The 21,746-nt window shown below is 46.2% G+C and overlaps 1 protein-coding gene across 3 annotated transcripts; it reads right to left on the bottom strand.

The window, feature by feature from the left end:
• Window positions 1–2,427: 2,427 nt before the first annotated feature.
• TBC1D10C (TBC1 domain family member 10C) lies at window positions 2,428–21,716 on the bottom strand. Of its 3 annotated transcripts, none has more exons than XM_081000578.1 (10): window positions 21,649–21,716; window positions 19,151–19,404; window positions 14,412–14,511; window positions 13,340–13,447; window positions 12,428–12,534; window positions 8,461–8,575; window positions 8,007–8,072; window positions 7,139–7,328; window positions 6,476–6,630; window positions 2,428–5,252 (listed from the first exon to the last, which is right to left on the bottom strand). In XM_081000578.1, exons 2-10 carry the CDS (start codon window positions 19,339–19,341, stop codon window positions 4,833–4,835), a joined length of 1,452 nt encoding a protein of 483 aa, XP_080856704.1. In that variant the 5' UTR covers window positions 19,342–19,404; window positions 21,649–21,716; the 3' UTR covers window positions 2,428–4,832. The 3 variants fall into 3 exon arrangements, with proteins under 3 accessions (XP_080856704.1, XP_080856705.1, XP_080856703.1); XM_081000579.1 differs by lacking the exon at window positions 21,649–21,716 and adding an exon at window positions 19,662–20,470; XM_081000577.1 differs by lacking the exon at window positions 21,649–21,716 and having other exon boundaries at window positions 19,151–19,420.
• Between the last annotated feature and the right edge of the window lie 30 nt (window positions 21,717–21,746).

Here is a 21,746-nt window from a genome sequence, read left to right as displayed (position 1 = left end):
CCCAAAACAACTTACAGGCACTTGAATGTTCTCAGTTGAAATAGTATTTCACAATCCATGCTCAATCTGGGAAATATCACTGTTTGCTAGAATTCTATATGCATTTAGCCCAGGGGAGAGGGTGAAAACATGGCATCTTGAGAGCATCTTGGTCACTGCTGCTGCTCAGCAGCTGCTCGGTGTCCTTCTGGTGGGAAACTTCTGGTGTCTCCCTCCTCGCCCGAGTTTCGGTTGGCCTTCACTAGGGACTGAGTCTTTAGTGTACTAGGCCCTGCCCTGTGGAATTTCCTACCAGTGGAGGTTCCCTGCCTTCTTTCAGATGTCTTCTGAAAACGACGCCGATTAGATAGCCTTCACAATATGATTTTTCCTTGAAACTGGGATCTACGGATGTTTTGTTGCTGTTTTAAGCTAAGCTTTATAGATACATATAGACTGATCTTATAGTGTTTCAAGTGTAAGCGCCTTGTTATATTTTATGAAAGAGCAGATTATACGTTTTCAAACAAACAAACAAACAAACAAACAAATAAATAAATAAGTAGGCATGTAAAATTAACATGGCTGCACTTTCCAATGTTTCAGTTACTAAGTCAAGTAAGCATGCTAAATCAGATCCCACTTTATTTATGTCATTGCAATATGGTATGGAATGCTCTCAAATTTTTAAAAATGTCCAACGCACCCCCCCCCAATCATTGCTAAAGTGTAGCATCTCTCATCAGAGTGGCAGAGCGTTTCAAGCTGGTGTTCAGGCAAGGGATTATCCCTACTCAACAGACGAAGCTCTAACCTGATGCTCATTGACATGAACGTGACCTCCCCAAGGTTGCACAAGGAATTTGTGACAGTTGGGAAGAGCAGCTGAGTCATTCCACTCTGAGGACACCTGACTCCCTACTTACACCAGTTGGGAGTTTACATAGCCACATCTTCTCTTGAAATTATGCATGTGACTAGGGACAATGAAAGTTCTGCTTTCATCACCAAGCGTGGCGACAGTAGTTAGACAGTGGGGCTAGAGATTCCCAAGTTCAGATCCCCAGTCTACCACAAATCTCACTGGTTGACCTTGGGCCAGCAGCTCTTCCTCAGTCTAGCCTACATCATAGGGCTGTTATAAGGATATGTTGTATGTGTAAAGGAGTGTGTGAAATCCTGTACGTTGCCCTGAGATCCTTGGAGAAAGCACAGGCCATAAGAACGTAAGAGCAGCCCTTCTGGGTCAGGCTAATGGCCCATCTAGTCCAACGTCCTAGTGGCCGGCCGGACGCTCATGGGAAGCCCACAAGCAGGACTTGAGTGCAGCAGCACTCTCCCTTCCTGAACTTTTCCGCATCTAGTATAAATATAACAAAATAAAACACACCAGTATTTCCAGAGTTTTCAAAGTAACATCTCTACTGGGTGTGTGTGTTCATATGCAAGCCTCCTGACAGCACCCAGCACCTTCATGCAGCTGCCAAACTGGCACATTTCACCAATCCTCTCCCCCACCCTGGGCACCTGGCTGTTGGCTTACTTGGCAGTTGCAGGTGACCATTTTAATTTCCCACAATGCCCTGGGGCAATGCTATATTTTGGGGTGGGTGGGGAATTTAAATGGCTGTCCACTGCTGCCACTGCCAGGTGATCCCATGGCTTGGGTGGGGAGCTCTGACTAAGAAGTGGCCCCACCATGGTGCACTTTGCTGAAGGCTTCTATAAATCTGTAGTTGGGCCTGTGTGTTGCGACCCTTCCCCTGGGGAGGAAAAAAAGCACACCACCTCCCAGAACTGCAGTGGGGTGAAAAGGCTCTCTTTTTCAGTCTCTTCAACTAAGACCACAGTGGCAGTTTTCATTCGGTATTCCATAGAGTTCTGGGATTCCTGAGAAGTCAGGATGGACAACTTAGAAGAAGTGTAAGCTGAACTAGAGGCAGTATTCTAGGTAAAGGATTTTGCTTCTTATCATCTTATACAGATAGTGGAGTAGAACTCCAGACAACCAGGTGATTATTCTCTCCCTTCTGCCAAAAAATAATAGTAAAATTTTAAAAATGGTTTAAGATGTTGTGAGCTGTATTATTACAAGGCATCTGTAAACATGAGGAAAGTTCTACACGTGTCAATCCATGATCTGCTTCACTGTTCAAAGGAGAGCCTCATTCCTTGTATGTAACCTGAAACCCGTTTGTCTCACAGCTGAAATGGGTCCCGCAATAGGCAACAGTGGGAGCCACAAGTTGGGATCCTAATTATCTATTTCTCCTTTGGCAGCACAATGCCGTGCCATCGCCACTGAGAATGGAGAGGAGCGGATAGAGATCACAGCAAGGTGCAGAAAGTCCTTGTAAGGCAAAGAGCTACAGACTGAAATCAAACAGATCCCTGCCCAATTAAACCACAACTTGCGCTATTTCTACACAACACAGAGACACCTTGTGGTCGATTTATATATTCCCATTTTAATAACTTGCGTATGTCCCTGGCTGGCAATTAGTAAGTTTTGTCACTGTTGTTTTTGCTGCAACAGACCAACACGGCTTTTACCCCTCTGGAATTTGTCAGTGTAAAATAATGAGCCAAGTTTCACTGTCTACATTCATTCCATGCACCGTGCTCTGCCAACCATTCCTGCTCATTCCACTAAGCAAGTCAGCTGATTCTGAGCTAGTTCCTGATTGGCCTCTCCCCCTATAACTGCCACACCCGTTTCCAGCTATCCCTGCTAGAACCCGGATTTGTGCTTTGCTTTTGGCCTTATGCTCCTAGGCCCCAGCAGTTGTATTGTTGCACCCCACCCCACCCTGCGAGTGGTGCGAGATTTCAGGGGTTCTAGGCCCCGGGTTCAGTTTCCTTGGAATGGGGGACAGTGGAGACTGTGGTGTCTCAATGATATATAGTATGGTTTATTTACACATATGTACAACCTCAGCCTAAGATGGAGGGGCTCACAGCATTAAAACCCCAAAAGGTCTTGCTCAGTGCTTTTTTCAATAAAAATAGGTGCTGGAACCCACCATGAAGTTGTTACAGTAAGTTGCCAGGTGACTCTGAGCAGCCCTCAACAGATGTTGGTTTGACAACAGCTGCATTCAGGGCCCACAGAGGTGCTAAAAACTATGACAAGCTGTCCCCTAGCTGGTTTGGGGGTTGTCCCTGGTTCTGGTGCAGGCCAAATAAATGTGCCCCTGCCTCCCTCATTTTCTTAAGATTCAGGGGGATGACTAGCGCAACTTGGAAGGACCCTCGCGCAAACCCATGTGTGCGCAACGGTAGAGGCCTGGCTGGAAGGCTTACAGCCTGCCACCGCTACATGGGAGACAGATTGAAGACCAAGAAATACAGATTGGCCCCACCCCATAGCTTGACCATAGCTAGGAGTCAGGAGGACTCATACAGCTTTTTAAAAAGTGTAGACTTGCACAAGCTGGCCAGCTTCTGTTTTGACTTGAAATGTCAAAAAGACATCAATGTTGTAACCTTTCCTCCTAATGGCCTGGGACTGGATCACATCTGTGGCTCACTCAGTATATTCATCTACTCTCAGGCCCATGCCTTGTCATAGGGAGAGACTTCCAAACCTTGTGCAATTTGCAGGGTGGACTTAATCCTGTTTGAGCACTAATGCTGGGGGGAGCTGAACAGGTGCAGGTGTCAGGCCAGGTTGAGGAGGGGATTAGCTGGGAAGACATCCCTGCAGGTGCTCTGGTGTCTCTCTCCACATAATCTGACAAGGGACTAAACTAGTTACCACTAGCAAGGACGATAACATTTATCTGGGGTGCGGGTGGGGTGATGGAATCACCCAGGCCATGGCAAGTTTCTCCTCTGTGGTGTTATTATTCAAGCATGTGTGTGCTACTGCTCACAGGAGGAACTAAAAGAATTTTTGCCATGCTGTTGGGGGCTACATCTTTTTAAAAACAAAATGAGATACTCTATTAAAGCTACATTCTGGATGCGAGCTAGCCTTGATAAAACCTGACACTGTTTTCCAGAACCTCCCCTCCCCACTAGCTCTTATGCCTGCTGCTTGAGTGGGGAAATCCTTGTGTGCAGTGATGTGTATCTTATTAGTATGAGAAACTAAGGATTGGGGGAAACATAGTGTGTGTTATTTTAGTTATAACACTGCCACCTTCCTCTTCTTCTCTTGACTGGCAACAGGGGCCACCTGGCTGCATGAGTCTGAATGACATATGTGCGTGTATATGCATTTGCACACCAGGCCTTTTCTCTGATAGTAACACCATTTGCTCACTCAGTTCCTGAGAATGCAGATGATGATTGTCCCAAACCATTTCCATAGCTGGCATTCCTGGCTCTTGTTTCCAGCAGTCCTGGTTTTCCCAGCTGCTGTTTTCCATTGACTTTTAACACCCTCTTGTCACACAGTGGCTTTGCAATCATTTTGAGGTCTGAACTGATGAGGTGCCGTCTCACCTGGCATAGATTTATCATTAGCTATATGGTGAGTGCCAGTTTCCACACATCCAGGAGAAAGGTAGAGGGGCTCCCCTCAATGAAATCCACATTACCCTAACCCCTACCCCTTTTAGCCAAATAATACCCACCTCCTAAATCTGTAGGTAAAATGTCTGCCGCCAAGGGTAGGAAGGATGGCATCTCCCTCCATGCACTGCCACACATCAGGGCTTAAGGAGCAGGGCTCCTGAATGAGGAAGTGTTGAGTCTTTCTTTTTAAAAACTGAGCACAGGCTTCAAGGCACCATGTGCTACAGATGATCACATGCACAATGAAACCAGGGCAGTGATAGAGGCTTGGATTTTGTTTCCTCTGCAGAGGCCTAGCTCTGTTCAGAACCTCTTCAGATCCACGTTCAGAATCATGTATCTACATAGAAGGAAGACTTCCTTCCTACAACGTCTGGCTCCAGCCTTCCCTCTGTTCTGCTGGTGGGACGTGGCATGAAGTGAAAGGTCTTCCCTCGTGTATCTGGCTTCTTTCTCGTCTTCATTTTCTTCTGGCCTTCTTCAGAAGCCTTCTCCAGCTTCTTCTTCTCATTGGGGGATGGAGGAGGAGGATCAACCGTGATCTGGGGGATGGTAAATGTATGGGTGCGGCTTCCAGGATCCTCCTTGTCATTCTGCGTGTACTCCAGCTGCTGTGCATCAAAGATGGCCTTTGAGCCAGACAGCCGAAGTTCTGGGCTGTACTGGAAGTCAGGCCGAGATGCGCGCAGCTTCTTCAGTTGGGCTCTGCATTCACGTGCCAGATCACGGTCTGAGATGGGCACGTCATGTACCTGCCAGATACAAGGAAAGCTTTTAGGATCTGAGGCCTCAAACCTGTAACTTGGGATTTGGGGCCTGCTGCCTAAGGAAAGGGGATTCCCAAGATGGCAATCTGGAATGGCTGTCATAATGTTAGGAATCTATCAACAGACAGAAAGTGAGGAAGGGAGAAGCAGAAGAATAGCAGCCGATAAACTGAAAGCTTGTTGGATAGAGGCTGCCCAGTCTGAGACAGCAGAGCCAAGCAGATCTGCCAGCTGACACGTGTGTGTGTGTGTGTATGTGTGTGTGTTTGTACACAGACTAGTGGTTGTGAGCAGAGCTCCTTGAAGCAATGTGTTCAGCTGGTGTTGGCCCCAAGAAAACTTGGCTGGGGAAAGGTTGTTTTCAGGCGGCCCTTTCCCCATTATTCTGTTGTTTTTATAGGTAACCATACACATAAAAATGAAATTTGGGAGCATGGCAAACACATTCACAAGCACATGTGGCATGTTCATCTTGCAGCCAGGCTTGGCCATGGCTCCCTGTCATAGGATCACAAAGTTGGAAGGGGACTCAAAAGGTGTGAGCATATAAGCTCCAGGGCAATCGTCCCATGGACTATGCAGTTGAGGGGTGCCTAGATGAAAGTTTAACTGAAGCTTGACAATTATCTCCTCCCCATGATCACCCTCACTGGGGCTGCCAATTTTCTTAATCACCTCTTGCTCCTAGGCAGGACCTGCAGTCATTAACAGGTGAACACAGGTCCATGGGGTCACGAAGAGTCGGACACAACTAAATGACTAAACAACAACAACAACAACACTTCTTCATGTCTTCCAGCTCTACAATTCAATGATTCTATGTCATGAAAAGCTTTGCCTGCTTATTTTTGCACATCAGGATTCTGTGAAAGGCATAAGAGCAGGTTTTTTGGCAATCCTAACACACACAGAGGGATCCTGCTGTATCTGATGCAGACAGAAACAAGAAAGGGAGCTGCAGGTAATTTAAATGTAGGGCAGGGATAAGGAACCTGTGGCTCTCCTGTTGTTGCTGGACAACAGCTCTCATCACCCCTGGCCATTGGCCATGCTGGCAGGGCGGGGGCATTAATGGGAGTTGGAGTCTAACAACATCTGAGGGGCCACAGGTCCCCGACCCCAGGTGTAGGATGATCTCCTGTTGCTGCTGATGGCAATTCAGTAGACTGGGTCAAAGTCCCAGGAAGAGGAGCTCCAGTGGTTTCTACCTCAGCCATGAATGTGTCTTCTTGCAGGAGGTGAGCTGGAATACTGCGCAGCTTCTCCAGGGTCTCCACCACCCCTGCGCAGTCACGTAGTTTCTCTGAGGAGCCCAGGGCCAAGCGGATCAACAGCATCCCCACACGAAACAGCACCTTGATCCCTGCAGAAGAAAAATCGGGGCAGATTCACTCAAATATGGTCAGAAACTCCCTTATACTAGGCCAGGCTACTTGTTTATCTGTCTCTTCTTCTTGGCAGACTCTTGGCCAGAGAACACCTTCTACATCACCGGCTACCTGACCTTTTCAGCTAGAGGTGGGACCTTTGGTGTAACACGTAGCTTAGAGGTAGACAATCCGCCTTGTACACAGAGGGTCCCAAGTTCAATCCCTGGCATCTCCAGGTAGGGCTGGGGAGAGACATCTGTGTGAAACCCTGAAGGGCCATTGCCAGCCATTGTAGGCAAAACTGAGCTAGATGGACGAATGACCTGACTCAGTAAAAGGCAGGTTCCTATGTTTCTATGCTCCAAAACAAACATTCCTCACCTAGGCCTCTGCCAACTCTAACCACTCCATTGAGGCCTTGTGATGTTTCACCCACAGATTCTCTCTTCCTCCACCCTTTGAATAGGCCCACAGTTCCTTAAGTCCATGACAGCCACTCACCCTCACTGAGAAAGGCATCCCACACCCTCAGCACTGTGGGAAAGGGCAGGCTGCGGGTAAAGAGGCACAGAAACCACTCTGGCATGTAGAGCAGAGGGCCCACGCCATGCTTCTGCAAGTGCTTAAGCGCCTTGGGGCACACCCGGCGCAGAAGGGCAACAAACACTTCGCTGTCCAGCAACAGCGCTTCCTGCAGGAGAAGGGAGAGAAAATGTCGTGGTTAAATATATGGTTGGTCACATGTTCTCAGATACTGTCCCGAAGGACTTCATCCCATCATAACCCACAAACTCCACCTTTTGCATCTTTCAAAATGAATGGCTCTTTCTATTTTGCCAGAAACTGTTTCCGGAGTCTATGTTGCCCATTTTATCTGGCAGAACTCTTGCACCTCAGCAGCTGTGGGACAGGCCAAAAGACAACTGCTGACGATTCCCTCACAGTCATTGCGCTGCAGCTCTTGAATCCCTGTCTTTTATTCAGCTATTCAAATGTGCAAAAGCCATATCTTCAAAATGGTGGTGGCCCTACTAGTACTTGAGATGGAGGCCCTACAAATCAGACCTTTCTCTTCCCCCACCAATTCAACCCACACCCACAATAATCCTAGATCAATCTTCCCCAACCTGCTGTCCTTCAGATGTTGCTGGACTCCTCGCAAGTGACCATGTTGGGTGGCGCTGATGGGAGTTGTAGTCCAACAGCACCTCCACCCTCCCCCAAATTATCTGACAACCGCTCTCAGAAGATAAGTTTAGGGATTTCTACACAGTTCTGCCCTCAGTGGGAAATGTCCCTGACTCAGCGTCACAACTGCTCACTTCCTGTTGCCCCAGGGAGGACTCTCCTCCTTCCCCCAGTCTATTACCATCTTGGGGCTGTAGTAGCCAGGCAGGTAGCAGTCGCAGATCTGCACCAGGCACCAGAAGGCTTGCTGGAAAGGACAAGTAGGCTGAATTAGTGAAACTTTCAGGCAAATGGGAACTGCGGCGGGGGGGGGGGGTGGAGGCAGGAGGGAAGGGAAAGGAGTGTGATGGGAAGAATGAGAGAAAAGATGCTAATAAAGAAGAGGAAGGAATCATGATACCAATAGGAACAAAGGGCATCCCTTCCAAGTGCCATGGAAAATCCCAGACATCCCATTCTTTTTGTGCAATATCTTGGTGCCTATTTTGGGTGTTGTGATCTTACACGCTCTCACACTGCACTCACGCCCCCCCCCCAGTGCTTTTTTGGGGTGAGAGCATGCCCTAGAAGACACACAAACTTGGTTTTGGATCAGAAAAAGTCAGACAGTATGTGTAACTTGGCCTGAGACTCACCTCTGCAGGCATGTGCATGAGCAGCAGAGCACCTAGCGGTCCCTGGGCCTGACAGTAACCCTCCTGGGGCCGATACACAGTGTAGGCTTTCAGTAGTTGCAGGAGTCCTTGCTGCCTGTAAGGGAACAGAGGCTTAGAGAAAAGACCGGAATTCACAGACACAGCCTTACATTTAGTTACACCCATCCAATCCAGCCAGAAAAAGCAAACCTGCTCCACTTTCCTGTTGTCCTACATTAGACCACAGGCCAGATTCAATGAACTGGTACTGTTAGAGGAAGCCCATGCAAGGACTTCCAGTAGCACAGCAGGGCTTTCTCACCTCCACTCTCCCCAAATCTGCTCTGGAGGGTTGGGGGAACCCCTAGAACAGATTTAGGAGATACATGGGGTAGGAGGGGGGGAATCACTTGCACTGATGAGACACATTACTCAGCCTTCCTTTGGATAAAGCCCTATGTGTACAAACTGCTTTAGACATTTTAATATGAAATAGCTTATAAATACTGCCAATAAATAAATGAATAAACAGAGTCAGCTGCCTTGGAATTGGGCATCCTAAAGAATGTCATTTAGAAACAAGCAACCCTCAATTGCCACCTCTCATGCTTGTGGAGGAGAGGGGGGAAGGAGGAAATGAGAAAACAAATGCAGCGTTAAGCGTCTCTTCCAAGTGGTCAGTGAAATAGTACAACCCATGGCTTGACCTCATTTCATGTATACACCAACAGCTTTTGAAGCTACCCTGTTCATCCACCCCATCAATCTTCCTTCCTTCCTGCTCTATTTCCTCCTTGTTTTTCATGGCTTTTAAAAGTGGTTCCGCCCACTCCTCTCCTTCTGCCGCAGCTACTATTCTTTTGTCCCTCTGCCCACCTATTACCACATTTGATGCCCTTTTCTCCCCCCCACCTTTGTTTTCTAATCTCTTCCATCCCAATCCTTGCTAGATCATTCCAATTAGTTTGAAAAACTAAAGCCTAAAATAATTATGAAAAGGAAATAAGTGTATGCATATATAGCTGATGTTCTGTGTGCAGAATCTAGATTACTGATTTGTTTATTATAGTCCCAGGGCATGCACACTGTCTGTTTGGCCGCATTCTGGCAATGCAGGAAGAGTGTTTTGGATCACTGGTCTTCAAAGGGAGCTGGGTCAGGACCCACTACTGAGTTCCAGCCTGAACTGGGGTGGGTCGGAACAGCAGCACTGTCGCCAGGCAAATATATAGTAAAAACACAAGAAGAAATGGGTTCCCAAATGCATGTCTGGGTTAAAGGTGGGTCCCAGGTCTGAAAAAAACTATTTTGGATGACTCCTTAGATTCCTCCACAGCAGTTGGGTCCTTCTGTTGTCACAACAGCCAGACTAGACAATCACTGGGCTAGATGGGACAAAGAATCTGACTTGGGCTAAAGCAGTTTTCTATGCCAGCAGCATCAGAGAAAAATAAGAACCCAGTCTTAGTACGTACATTAGATAGTACTAAAATGATAATGATGAAACAAGGTAGCTAAAATGACAAGAGGAAACAAAATGACGTAAGAGGAAACAAAAAACAAAGAGGAAACAAAAAAAGAAGTTTGAACTAGGTATGGATTGAACTATGTCAGCTGCATGTAGGAATAAAGGCTCTTTGGCTCCCCCTAGAGGAAATGAAACAAAAAGAGAAGCAGGGCTCCCTTGGGTTGGTTACTATAGTGTCACACGGTCCCCTTGTTCCAAGCGGAAATCGCAACCTGTACTTCATAGAAAGCTTCAGTCTGTTTCAGAAGACAATGAAACAGGGCTTCCCATGTGCGACCTCCCCCCTGCCTCTGATCACATGCCAATATATCAAAAGGAAACAAGTTCATGTTACCTGTGAGGAGGAGAGGGAGAGAGAGGGAGAGGGAGAGGGAGAGAGAGAGCGCTATGCTAATATAGATAGGAGTGCAGTACAGATTAGGTACTCTGAGGCTGAAATCCTATTTGGACTCAGTGAGGCTTGCTTCTGCATAGACATGTATAGGATTGCACTGTTAGCCTGACAGGGAATCTGTGGCCATCCATATGTTGTTTGACTTTCAAAACTCACCAGCCCCAGCCAGCATGGCTAGGGTCAAGGGTCATATAGTGGGAGTTGTCGCCCAACATCAGCTTCCCTGCCCCTCAGCTACAGGGTGATAGATTGTGTGCAAGTATTTAACTGTGGCTGAAATAATTATACTCTAATGATCTAATAATTTTGATATTTGTTTTGTTTGTGTTCTGTCTTCAAGGTTTCTGGGAGATTCAAATTGCACTGGATGTGCTCTCAAGTGCAACCCACCTTCCCCGGATGCCTACAAGTAAATAAATGTCCATTACGAACATCAGGACTGCCTTGCTACTAATTCATGTTCGTCTCCTCCAGCCTTCGGTCTCTGCCGCAGGTCTGCCAGACGCCCCTGAAAACTCACAAGCAGGGCATCAGCATGGTGACGATTCCCTCTTGTGTGTCTCCATTAATATTAATGGCGTAAGAGTGCGTCTTTTGCAGCCACGTATAAAGGCAATACAGATACAATTTGCTGCTTTGTCTCTGGAGGGAACTTAGGCAACTTGGCTGCTGTTGGCAAGGCCTTCCAGGTTGTGATCTCATGGACAGAGACTGTGTGTGTAAAGTGTGCTCCAGTCAGTGGTGGAGGAAGCCGCTTGGGCACCTGGGGCGGGGCAAGCTGCCCATAGGGGCAGGGCAAGGACAGGCCAAGCTGCCCAAAGGGGTGGGGCGCACCATGGAGCCTCCGGAGTCTGCCTGCCTCCTCCCACTCTGTTGCCCTACAACTGAAGGGAGGCAGCAGGTGGACCGTTTGGGCAGCGCGGAGCCTGCGCGTGCCCAAGCCACCGCGTCTCTCCCAGGTGAGATGCATGGCTTGGGCGTGCTGCAGGCCCCGCAGTGAGTGCTGCCCGGCATTTTGTCACCCCCAGTGGTGACACCCAGGGCGGACCGCACCCACCGCACCCCCCTTCCTCCGCCCCTGCCTCCAGCCACAGGTTTGCTTTCCTTTGTGAGGCTCTCCTGTAACTCACAACATGTGCTAGAACTTCAGGCTTGGAAATTTGCGCATTTCACTTCCCTGCTATCAAAGCCAGAGAAATGAAACTGTAATAGGAACATAGTAAGCTGCCCTGCATCGCATCAGGCTGCTTGCCCATCTAGCCCAGTATTGTCCACTTTGACAGGCAGCAGTTCTCCTGGTTCTCAAGTAAATATCTGTTCCATCACCTGCTACCTAATGCTTTTTATCTGGAGATGCCAAGGGTTGAACCAGAGACCTGCTGCATACTCTGCCGCTGAGCTATGGTTCCTTCCTCAAACACGGAGATTGTGGGCAGCGTTCAACAAAATAGTTGCATGTGCACACAAGGATGACCACTAAGTACAAAGGGATTCCTCCTCCCCCTGCCCCCGGCCATCTCCAGATCTGCTCTGAAGGGTTGGAGGAAGCCCTAGAACAGATTTAGGGAGTGCACAGAGGGACCAAAGGGGTAAGAATGTCCCATTGCACAAGGAGAAATTCACTTGAGTGTTACGTTGAATACAACCCCATGTCTGCACCTAGGCAACTGGAGAATGGTAGAGTACACCCGTTCAAGAATTCTGCTTAAATATAAAAGGAAAAGGAACACCAAAACTGTTTTGTTGTGGGAATGAGTGTCAGAAGCCCATTTACTAGTATTTGTCCAGTTTTGTTTTCATTTAAAGTTTGGATGTGTGCTCCCCTGTTCAAGTTCTACAGCAAGATTCCATGAAACCTCCACATTAAATGAAGAAGCACAGCCAGCCTAGCCTTCTTTCACTTTCACATGGCTTACAGAAGAAGCATGTTTACATTTTATTTTAAAAGTGTTTCTTACGCTGCATTCAGGAAACTTTAAACCCTATGGTAGTCTATTCAGAAATTAATCTGCCTCTCCTGTTCACATTATTAGCCCTTCACTTACCCAGGCCCTTCAGGGGACAGAAACATCTCATGGAAAGGGAACTGGCGATGAATGTCCTTTCTGATGGTCTCCACCCATTGAGGATCACCAGGTATCTCCTGCAGCTCCTACAACAACAAACTACTTTCAGAATGACCTGGATAGAAGGGTTACTAGATTCAGGAGAGATCACACACACAGACACACAGACACAGACACACATACACACATGCTGAAGACACAGACTATTCCTGAAGGAAGTATATATAGTCCCAACTTTTTTAGCCGCAAACAGACCTAGATAACTTTTGTTGTTGTTTCAATCATCTACATTTTACCAAAATTGCTGGGCTTTTCATCTGCGGCTGTTTTAGTTTTGTAATTGGGTTGTTTTGGATGTATTTAAACATTGTTTCAGATTGTTTTTCCATAGATTGTTTGTGAGCTGCCTTGAGAAAGCTTTGCCCTGAAAGGCAGTATATGAGTTGATTAAATAAGTGGAAACATGCAAAGGAATAAACAATGGCAAGGTCAAGGTTTCCTTCTAGCCAGAATGAAGAACAGCAAGTTTAACAGCCCAATCCTATGCATGTTGACTTAAATTCCATTATCTTAAAGGAGACTTACTTCAAGGTAATTGTTTGTAGCATTATACTGCACTGCACAGCATTCCTTACTTGCTATGAGAACTGCTCTAGCCTTAACTATGTCTGGGCAGCCACCAGATGATAATGTAAACTATCCAAATCAGCAATCTCAGCCAGCAAGAACAAGGTGATGGGTTGCCCAAGGAACCATGAAATGAAATGAGGGTTTACAGGAAGAGGACATGGAAGAAGAGGAGGAGGAGGTGAGTAATGGCAGAAACTGCAGCAAGCAGAGACCTACAGGAATGTCAGAGTGCAAGTACAGCTGCACGAGATGTGACCTCACCTGGTACTTTCCGGGGTTCCTCATCATTTTGGCTTGTCCTCCACACAGCAGAGGCCAACAGCGGACCCGTAAGGATGAAGGGATCCCCTTCCGGCATAGCAGCTTTACCTGAGCCAACAGACCTCATCAGTAAAACAGTGATCCTGTACAATGCTCCATCATAAGGTGGACCCAAAGGCAGGCCCATCATAGAGCCAGTCAAGGCTGGGGCCAGAGAGAGCTGGCAAGTGTCCATCTTGTTTCCCATGCCTTTTAACACCCACACGAAACCCCTGAATGAGAGTCAAGTGCAGCTTTAGGACAAGGTGTCATCGGTGTGTGGTTGATGATGATTCCCAGCTCTGTTTCTCCTTTACATTTCATTTTGTTAAGGCTGCAGAAATGCTAGATTGGCGTCTGGGACCAGTAATGGACTGGAATAATTTATTTTGAGAGTATATATTGGATTCATTTATTCTGAGAGTATATATTGGATTCATTTATTCTGAGAGTATATATTGTCATTTCATACAACATATAACATGGTAGTGTACAACAATATATTCAATAACATATAAACCACAATGGAATCAGTAAAAAAAAATGCATATGTTAGGAGATCAATAAACTAAAACTCAGTCTCCTTGACAAGATGGAGGTACTGTGGATATGTGGTTTATCAATCAGAGGAGGTGGTATTCAACCTGGTCTGAATGGGGTTGCATTCTTTTCCTAAACAGGAATGGTTAACCTATGGTCCTCCAGATGTTGCTAGACTACAACTTCCACCAAGCTTGAACCATAGTTCTGCCATGATCTCTTCTCACTGTGCTAGTATTTGGAGGAAGATCAGGGAGGGTAGATTTAAAAAGGCTGGTGAATACCCTTGCTAGGGGAGGAGCATGTCTCTAAAAATGTGGAGCAAATTTTCATTGTGTAGGCAGAATATGGGCTGTTGTTCTCTGTCTATGAGTCAGTGAGAGAAACTCCTTGTGAACGTTATTTTCTGATCCTAATGGGACTCATCAAATGCTCCATTTAAAGAGGATAGCAGTATCAACAATAAAGCAAATTATCTCCAATTTCCTCTTACCTTTCTGTAACGCCGGGCCATGGTTTTCTCCCAATGACTTGTCATCTCCAGCCACTTGGTCTCACGGTGCCGGATGAGCTCAACTGTGGGCTGCCCTAGGCTATATGTGGGAGAAACAAGAACGAGGCTGAAGACATCTTCCTCTTCCCTCACTTATTGGCCACTTTCTTTTTTAACGCATCCATCATGTCTCTTTAGATGCACCTGGCCAATCTTACAATGTTTAATTTATTGAGGGCTGCTTATAAATTTTGTTAGTGCATTTTAAAATTATTTGCAGTTCCTCTAGAGGCTGCTATGTATTAGGCAACAAACGAATCAAATAATACTAATGTAAAAATGAGGCAAGTTGTCATTCCTTCAGATCCACCTCAGAACCACTTTCCTTTGAGGTGCAAATGCAAAAATGGCCACTACTACAGGGAGCTACTTCAGAAAAAGCACACTCATTGCCACCCACAGAGACAGGCCTCAGGATGTTGATGATCTTGGGTTCTGGGCAGCTTTCTATGGATTTAGTGGTCCTGAGTGATATACCGTAAGACCTTAAAAGTAAAAAAACAGCACTTTTAATTGGGCCTGGAAACAAATCAGCAGCTAACATAGTAATGTCAGAACCAGTGCTCAGGGCCGTCTTAAGCATATCCGGCGCCGTGGTGCAAAGATCCCTCCAGCGCCCCCTCCAGCAACTCCAAAACAAGGGAGGGGGCAGTGGCAAATGTCCTCTGCCTCCCCCACTGCCCTGATCCCTGGCCTGGTGGCAGCGATCAAGCAGGAAAACGTGCTGGCGGACATGCTCTCCGGCGTTGGGGCGCCAGAGAAGGCAGCCCAGGAAGGCTGCACACCGCCTTTCGCCAGGAAGCAGGAGGAGGACAACGACCAGAAGCAGGGCCGTCTTTAGCAGATGCAGAGGTTTAGGAAGGAAGTCGCACGCATGCCAGCCATATAGTTGGCGGGGCGCAGCTGGCAGGCGTGCAGGGAAAGGGGAGGCTGCCGGCAAAGCTGCACAGCTCCCCCACTCTATGGGCGCCCCTGAGAGGCCAGCGCCCTGGCACAACGAATCACTAAGACCAATGGTAAAGATGGCTCTGCCAGTGCTATAAATCCACATCTTCTTGTCCCAGTTATGGATCTACCCACCATGTTCTGCCCTGTTTGTGATTTCCAAACAGTCAAAGGCAGCCCCATGCACTTCAGGTCTGTGGGATCCACTTTGGGTTTTTCTCTGAGAAACCCGAGGCCCATCAGCTGGAACTCGGTGCCAAATAGTGACTCAGGCAGGCAGGCATATGCTAAGAATTAAGAAGCAGGATGTTTCTGAGCACATGCTCAGCCTAGGAACTTGTGAGCAGTAGTAGAACCAACTTCACATGTCCCTTTGCACACAAATCTGTTCCCGTTTCCTTCCCCTGCTTTTCTTTTTCAGCAGCCTAATCAGAAAGGAGAAAGCTTTTCTGTTGTTGACAGCTGTTGCTGATCTACTGCAGATTAGCCAGAGATCTACCAGTTGATCCCGATCTACTTTCTGCCCTCTCGGTTTAAGTTCTAACTGTAATTAGTAAGCAAATACAGAGCAGCCTTAAACAAATAATGTAATGAGCAAGTAAACACTGATTAAATCTTAAAATATGGTTGGGGGGTTGGCTACTTGGTTTCTCCCCCACCCCTCTACAGAAATACTCAATTTTGTAGATCCAGAGACACAGCATGGCTCCTTACAGTTCTGTTTTTATGTGTCGTGTTCCTTGAGTGACAGAGAAATGCACTGAAAATTGTGGAATGAAAAATGGGAAGACATGTTAGCATCCTGCAAGCAAATCAGGATTAAGCATCATTGTCATTGTAACTAAACAAATCAGAAAGAATGTTGAATAAAGGCTGGATATTATCTAACTTACGCGTAAGCTTTGTGCAGGCAAATCAGGATGAATGTTCAATAAATAGATGGTCAGAAGCAGCCTTTTAATAAATTTGACTTTCATGCTCTCTTTCCCAGGAAGAAAATTGTACATTGGCCAGGAGAAGGGAAAAACTTTTTATCTTTAACAGGAAAGTCTCAGCATCTCACTAAACTCCAGTTTTCTATGATCCTTGGGGGAAGTTATGAAAGCTAAAGTTGTATTAAGTTGCATCGAAACTGATGCAGATTTGCAGTGTATGTGTCAAACTGATGTAGATTTGCAGGGCTTCTGAATCTCCGGTGCAGTATGTCCTGCACGCAGGCAAGTTGAAGAAACCTTGTCACTAACCACTGTAGCCACCCCTGTTGCCATGGCGCACAAGTTGTCATGGACACAGTGAGAGGATGTGGCCACTCATGATTGCTATAACAGGAAGTGTTAGTTCATAGGTAGGCAGAGACATTTTCCTATGGAGGCTTCTCCTTCTACCTTACAGTAAATCTTAACATTCGGTCCATTGCTCATTCCAGCCCAGTCTTTATAGCCCTGTTAGAAGTTGGACTTCAAGCCAGCGAGAGAATCTATCTAGTATTAATATGCATACATGAGTAATATTGCAGAGAGCTGCCAAGACGACTTTGCATTGCATTGTTTCATTTATTTATTTATCGCACTTGTACACGATGTAATCATTTACGTATCTAAGTGGTGTACCTAAAAGCAAACCACAGAAAATGGGACAAGCATTAAAGGGTGAGCTATGCAGAAGTAAGGGAGGGAGGTGGGCAATCTGTTTCCCCCAAGACTTGATCTCCCCACTCTCTACTAGCTACCTAAATTCTAGACTGCAAGCAACAATGATTGGTTCAATTTCTCTTGAGTTCCATTATGCAAAATGTCAATCTGGATTGCTTTTTAATTTCCCCTGCACCGCTTTCTGTCTTTTCCAATACATGCAACCACTTTGCTAAGCAGTTTTATCCCTGCACTGAAAATATTCCTGGAGTATTGAAGCTTGACAAATGAAGCCTATGGACTGCATTCCCTCTACATCTTAGAAGTCCTTGTTTCAAATTATACCATCCCAATCAACAGCATCTATCAACCTTACCTACTGCAGCCATTTCCCCATTGCAAATAAATACCGTATTTAAAGCACATTCGAAGCACATTCTTTCCCTCAAAGAATTCTGGGCACTATAGTTTACCCTTCACAGAGTTACAATTCCCAGGACCCCTTAGCTATTTACAGTGCCCAGAATTCTTTCATTTTCCAACCATCCCCTGGGGTTTTCCTGTTAAGCATTAGGCCTATGAAGAATTCAACCTTGAATAAATTAACTATTGAATAAGACCTTATCAATTTCAAGACAAGAGGGGAGTTTTGCAAGAAATGAGATTTCAGATTGCCTCAAGATTGCCATTAGAGTACACATGAAGCAGGTACATCTCCAGTCTGTCGCAGTCTGTATAGCTTCACCAAGGAAGGTCAAAATAACACACAGAATGCTGAATAAAGTTTGGGGGGAAAATTATTTGGGGTGATACAGGGTCATATAATACTTTGAATATGTTGGGCTATGACCAATGTCTGCAGCAGAGAGAGCCAGGAGGATCGTATGTAATTATATAATAAGAAAAATTCATAAAGAAATAACTAGATAATGAGACAAATTGATGACACCAATTGTACAATTGGCCAATACGTTATTCATGGAAATATGCTGAACTGTAGAAGTGTTAACAGGTATCAAATTCTGAATCTGTGATAATTATCTGTTTCCCCAGGCAAGGCGATAGCCACTGTCCTGCTCCAGCAAATGAGATATACATATGGAGACAGGCCTCCATGTTCCCAGTTAACAAAGATGCAGATGAGAGGAGCACGTCTGTCACAATGGTTAGGGAAGCCCCATTGATCTGACTGGATGCATTTTTGCTAGTTCTATGGATTGTTTGAGCTGAGCCAAGATTTCTGTCCTCCTACATCAGGGACAGGAAGCTTATGGCCCTCCAGATGTTGCTAGAATCCAACCCTAACCATTGGCACTGATGGTTGGGGCTAATAGGATTGGAGTCAACAGCATCTGGAGAGCCACATTTTCCTACATAATAAACCTGGGACCACACTATAGGTTTATTGTGTCTTTAATATTTTGTTGGGAGCGGCCAGAGTGGCTGGAGCAACCCAGTCAGATGGGTGGCTTATTATTATAATTGTTGTTGTTATTGTTATTATTATTGTCATCGTCATCTATTGTGTGTTGTGAATTTCTTTCTGTAGAAAAGGGAAGGAAAGATGAAGGAAGGTTTAGAATTAAGTACCAGGGATCTTGACCCCTTTTCATCCTCTCCATAAATAAAACCCATTCCTAGTCTCGCAAATAGCCACAATTCACTTAAATTAAATATGGGAGTGGATCACATTCCCTGATCCATTCTTCTTCTTCTTTTTCATTTCACAGTTATCAATATGTGTTTTAGAGCTACCTAAACAAAACTGGAAGCAATAATTATACGTTTCTTCCCCTTGGTTTTAAATCACATTTCTTGCTAATGAAATTAAGGATTATTATTCTGGGATCTGTGGACCCAGATGAGAACGAGAGCATCCTTCAGAAGGATGATGCTCATCACATTCCAGAAACCTGTGCCTGCCTTTACAAACAAGCAAGGATCTAGAAATGATAATACTGGGGCATAATGTGTCCCACCATCTTGAAAACTGCTACCATGCAGAGGTATTCAATGTCATTTTCCAAAAAGTGCTGCTTCACCTTCTCCCAAAGCTTCCTCCCCCTTTTCCCCATGGTCTTTGCAACAGAAGGCCTGCCTTACCCGTTCTGGAGGCTACTGCCCCCGATGAAGCCATAGCGATCAGCTTGGCGATATGGAGGCATCCCATTCAGCTCAGAGTCGGAGCCCAGAGAGCTGGCATCATCGTTCAGGGATAAATCAAAGGCATCTGGCAATTCAGCTGCAGCTTGGCTCACATCAGGGAGCTCTTTGGAAAGAGTGAGGTCCGACATCCTTCTGTCCGAGAACAGCACCCTTATCTCAGGCTGGTTGCTACTGCACCCTTGACTTCACATCTGAATAATGAGAAACACAGAGTACTTCTCAGTACTCCTGTGACTCTAGTTCCCCACAAAGCTCTGTAAGCTATTTCCTCCCACAACCATTTCCTGATGCAACTGACAGCACCCAGAGCTCTGCAAAGTGAACAGGGCAAAGGGGGCAGGGAGAGAGAGAAATGTGGGGATCTGAAAATATGTGGGAAGCTAAACACTAGACAGCTCCCTACAGAGAGACTTGGAAGGTAGCCAACACCCCCAGTGAATGGCCCTACCTTCTTTCACCTGCTCCCCATGTACAAACATAGCCTTACTCCAAGTCAGGCTGTTGGCCATGTTACTTAGTACACTCTAAATTGACTGGCAACTGAGTTCAATGTGTTCTCAGCCTGGGTTTTCCCAATCCTAGGTCTGGCACTGCAGTCACTATACCACTATGTTGAAAAATGTGTGGTTAAAGTGAACACATATATATGCAGTGGTGGCTGATGCTCATTGAGACTGGTAGGGCAGAAGGCTGGGAGCCCAACAGTAGGTGGAGCCAGAGTCAATGTTAGGTGGAGCTAATTGAATCTAGTTTTGCTCCCATATTCATTCCTGCTGAGTTCTATAAGAGCAACACTGATGCTTAAGAAGAGGAAGCTGACAGATATTCCTACCCTCCCTGGGCTGGGTGTAAATAGGCAGGTAGCCTGAGGACAGACTGAGGTTGCACCCAAAAGGACCAGCTTCCACTGAATTTATGACAAAACCACTGGTTGGTATACAAAATGGACCCAGTGGGGCACGTGAAAGAATCCAGCTGGCCTGGATCATTTAGAGATCAGTCAGAAACAAGTGTGTGCTACTCTTGCCTTAGCTGCAACCACTCAGCCAAACGAATGAGGCTGCAATCTCTGGGGAAGGCTGTGTTTACAGACATAGTTCCCAGTGGTGTGCGTGTGGCGTCATGATTTGGAAAGTCACTGGCCTGAGTCACTGACTGCATAAACAACCACCCAGCACAACATTATTGGCTAGAAGATGCTGAAAACAATAGCTTCAAGTTCTCTGACCAAGCCTCCCTCACCCCACCCGCTTTGGTTAAGAGGGTTAAGAGTTCTTCTTCCATACCAGGGCTAGTCAATGTGGTGCCCTCCAGATGTTGTTAGACTACAACTCCCATCAGCCTGTCAACATAGCCAGTGGTCAAGAATGAAGGGAGTTGGGAGTCCAGCATCTGGAAACCACAGTTACTGCCCTGTTTAGTGCTGCAGCAGCATAGGCACTGCTCTCTAGGAGCCATGATTTCCCTGTAATACTTACTGAATCTGGGGTTTACGGTATATATTTCAACTGGACTTGGAAAAGCCCTCCTATGCCAGCTTCACACATTTCCAAATGGAAGGCAGTTATCTACAGTGCTACCTCGGGTTACATACGCTTCAGGTTACAGACTTCGCTAACCCAGAAATAGTGCTTCAGGTTAAGAACTTTGCTTCAGGATGAGAACAGAAATCGGGCTCTGGCGGCGCGGCAGCAGCAGGAGGCCCCATTAGCTAAAGTGGTGCTTCAGGTTAAGAACAGTTTCAGGTTAAGTACGGGCCTCCGGAGCAAATTAAGTACTTAACCCAAGGTACCACTGTATAGGCACATGTAGATCAAAGGATCACAAACTTGGGTGTATTTTTTCATGCAGCATACATCATAGCTCCGCAATCTAGTGAATACAGAGAATGAAAAAGGTATGTCACATAAACGGCTAAACAAATAAATGCCTTGCATGTGCTTATTTTGTAATCTGTGAAGCTGCAGCCTGGCCTATACTCAAGGAAATCTATTAAGAAGTATAGACTCAGGTTTGCCCTCCTCTCTTGGCATAGCGTCCTATGGCTCCAGCTACTTTCCGTTCCTCAGAATTGGGGAAACTACAACCTGGAAGTGGAACGGAAATTTCCACTCTAGCAGATTCTTATTAAAAGCAGCTGGAGAGAAGCCAAATGCAAATTTGTACTTTAGTAGGTTTATATCCTACTATAATGGTGCACCACATCAATGTTGGGTCTCTTGACTCCAATCCTCAGAAAACAGGGACACTATTCTACATCAGTAGAATGTCCCTATTTTCTGAGGAATGTTGGAGGGTTAATCTTCCTATCTGTAAAATGGGGGGGGGGGAGCGATGGGGACTGACCTCACAGGTTAGTCGTGGAAATGAACACGTTAAAGCGTTGCACATGTTTTCTTTTACATAGATACACGTATTCTCTTGGAAATAAGTACTATGGGAAGCTCAGCGTTCCGGGCACTTGGGACGCCGTTTCCTCAGTCGCCTTACGGAAGGCTCTGGGGCTGTAAGCGAGAAAGGCCGCCGCCTCCCT

The sequence above is a fragment of the Podarcis pityusensis genome (assembly GCF_964106645.2).
Source record: "Podarcis pityusensis genome assembly, chromosome: 1".
NCBI lineage: Eukaryota > Metazoa > Chordata > Lepidosauria > Squamata > Lacertidae > Podarcis > Podarcis pityusensis.
The sequence above is the reverse complement of the archived record's forward strand: the minus strand, read 5'-3'. Positions and strand labels throughout refer to the sequence as shown.

What these genes read in the sequence shown, in the direction of transcription:
- TBC1D10C (XM_081000578.1), bottom strand. Translation starts at nt 19,341, where the DNA reads ATGTCGGACCTCACTCTTTCCAAAGAGCTCCCTGATGTGAGCCAAGCT. An exon ending in GGCAGTAGCCTCCAGAACGG is followed by an intron (nt 14,512 to 19,150) that starts GTAAGGCAGGCC and finishes TCCCACATATAG; the next exon opens with CCTAGGGCAGCCCACAGTTG. An exon ending in GGAACCCCGGAAAGTACCAG is followed by an intron (nt 12,535 to 13,339) that starts GTGAGGTCACAT and finishes TTGTTGTTGTAG; the next exon opens with GAGCTGCAGGAGATACCTGG.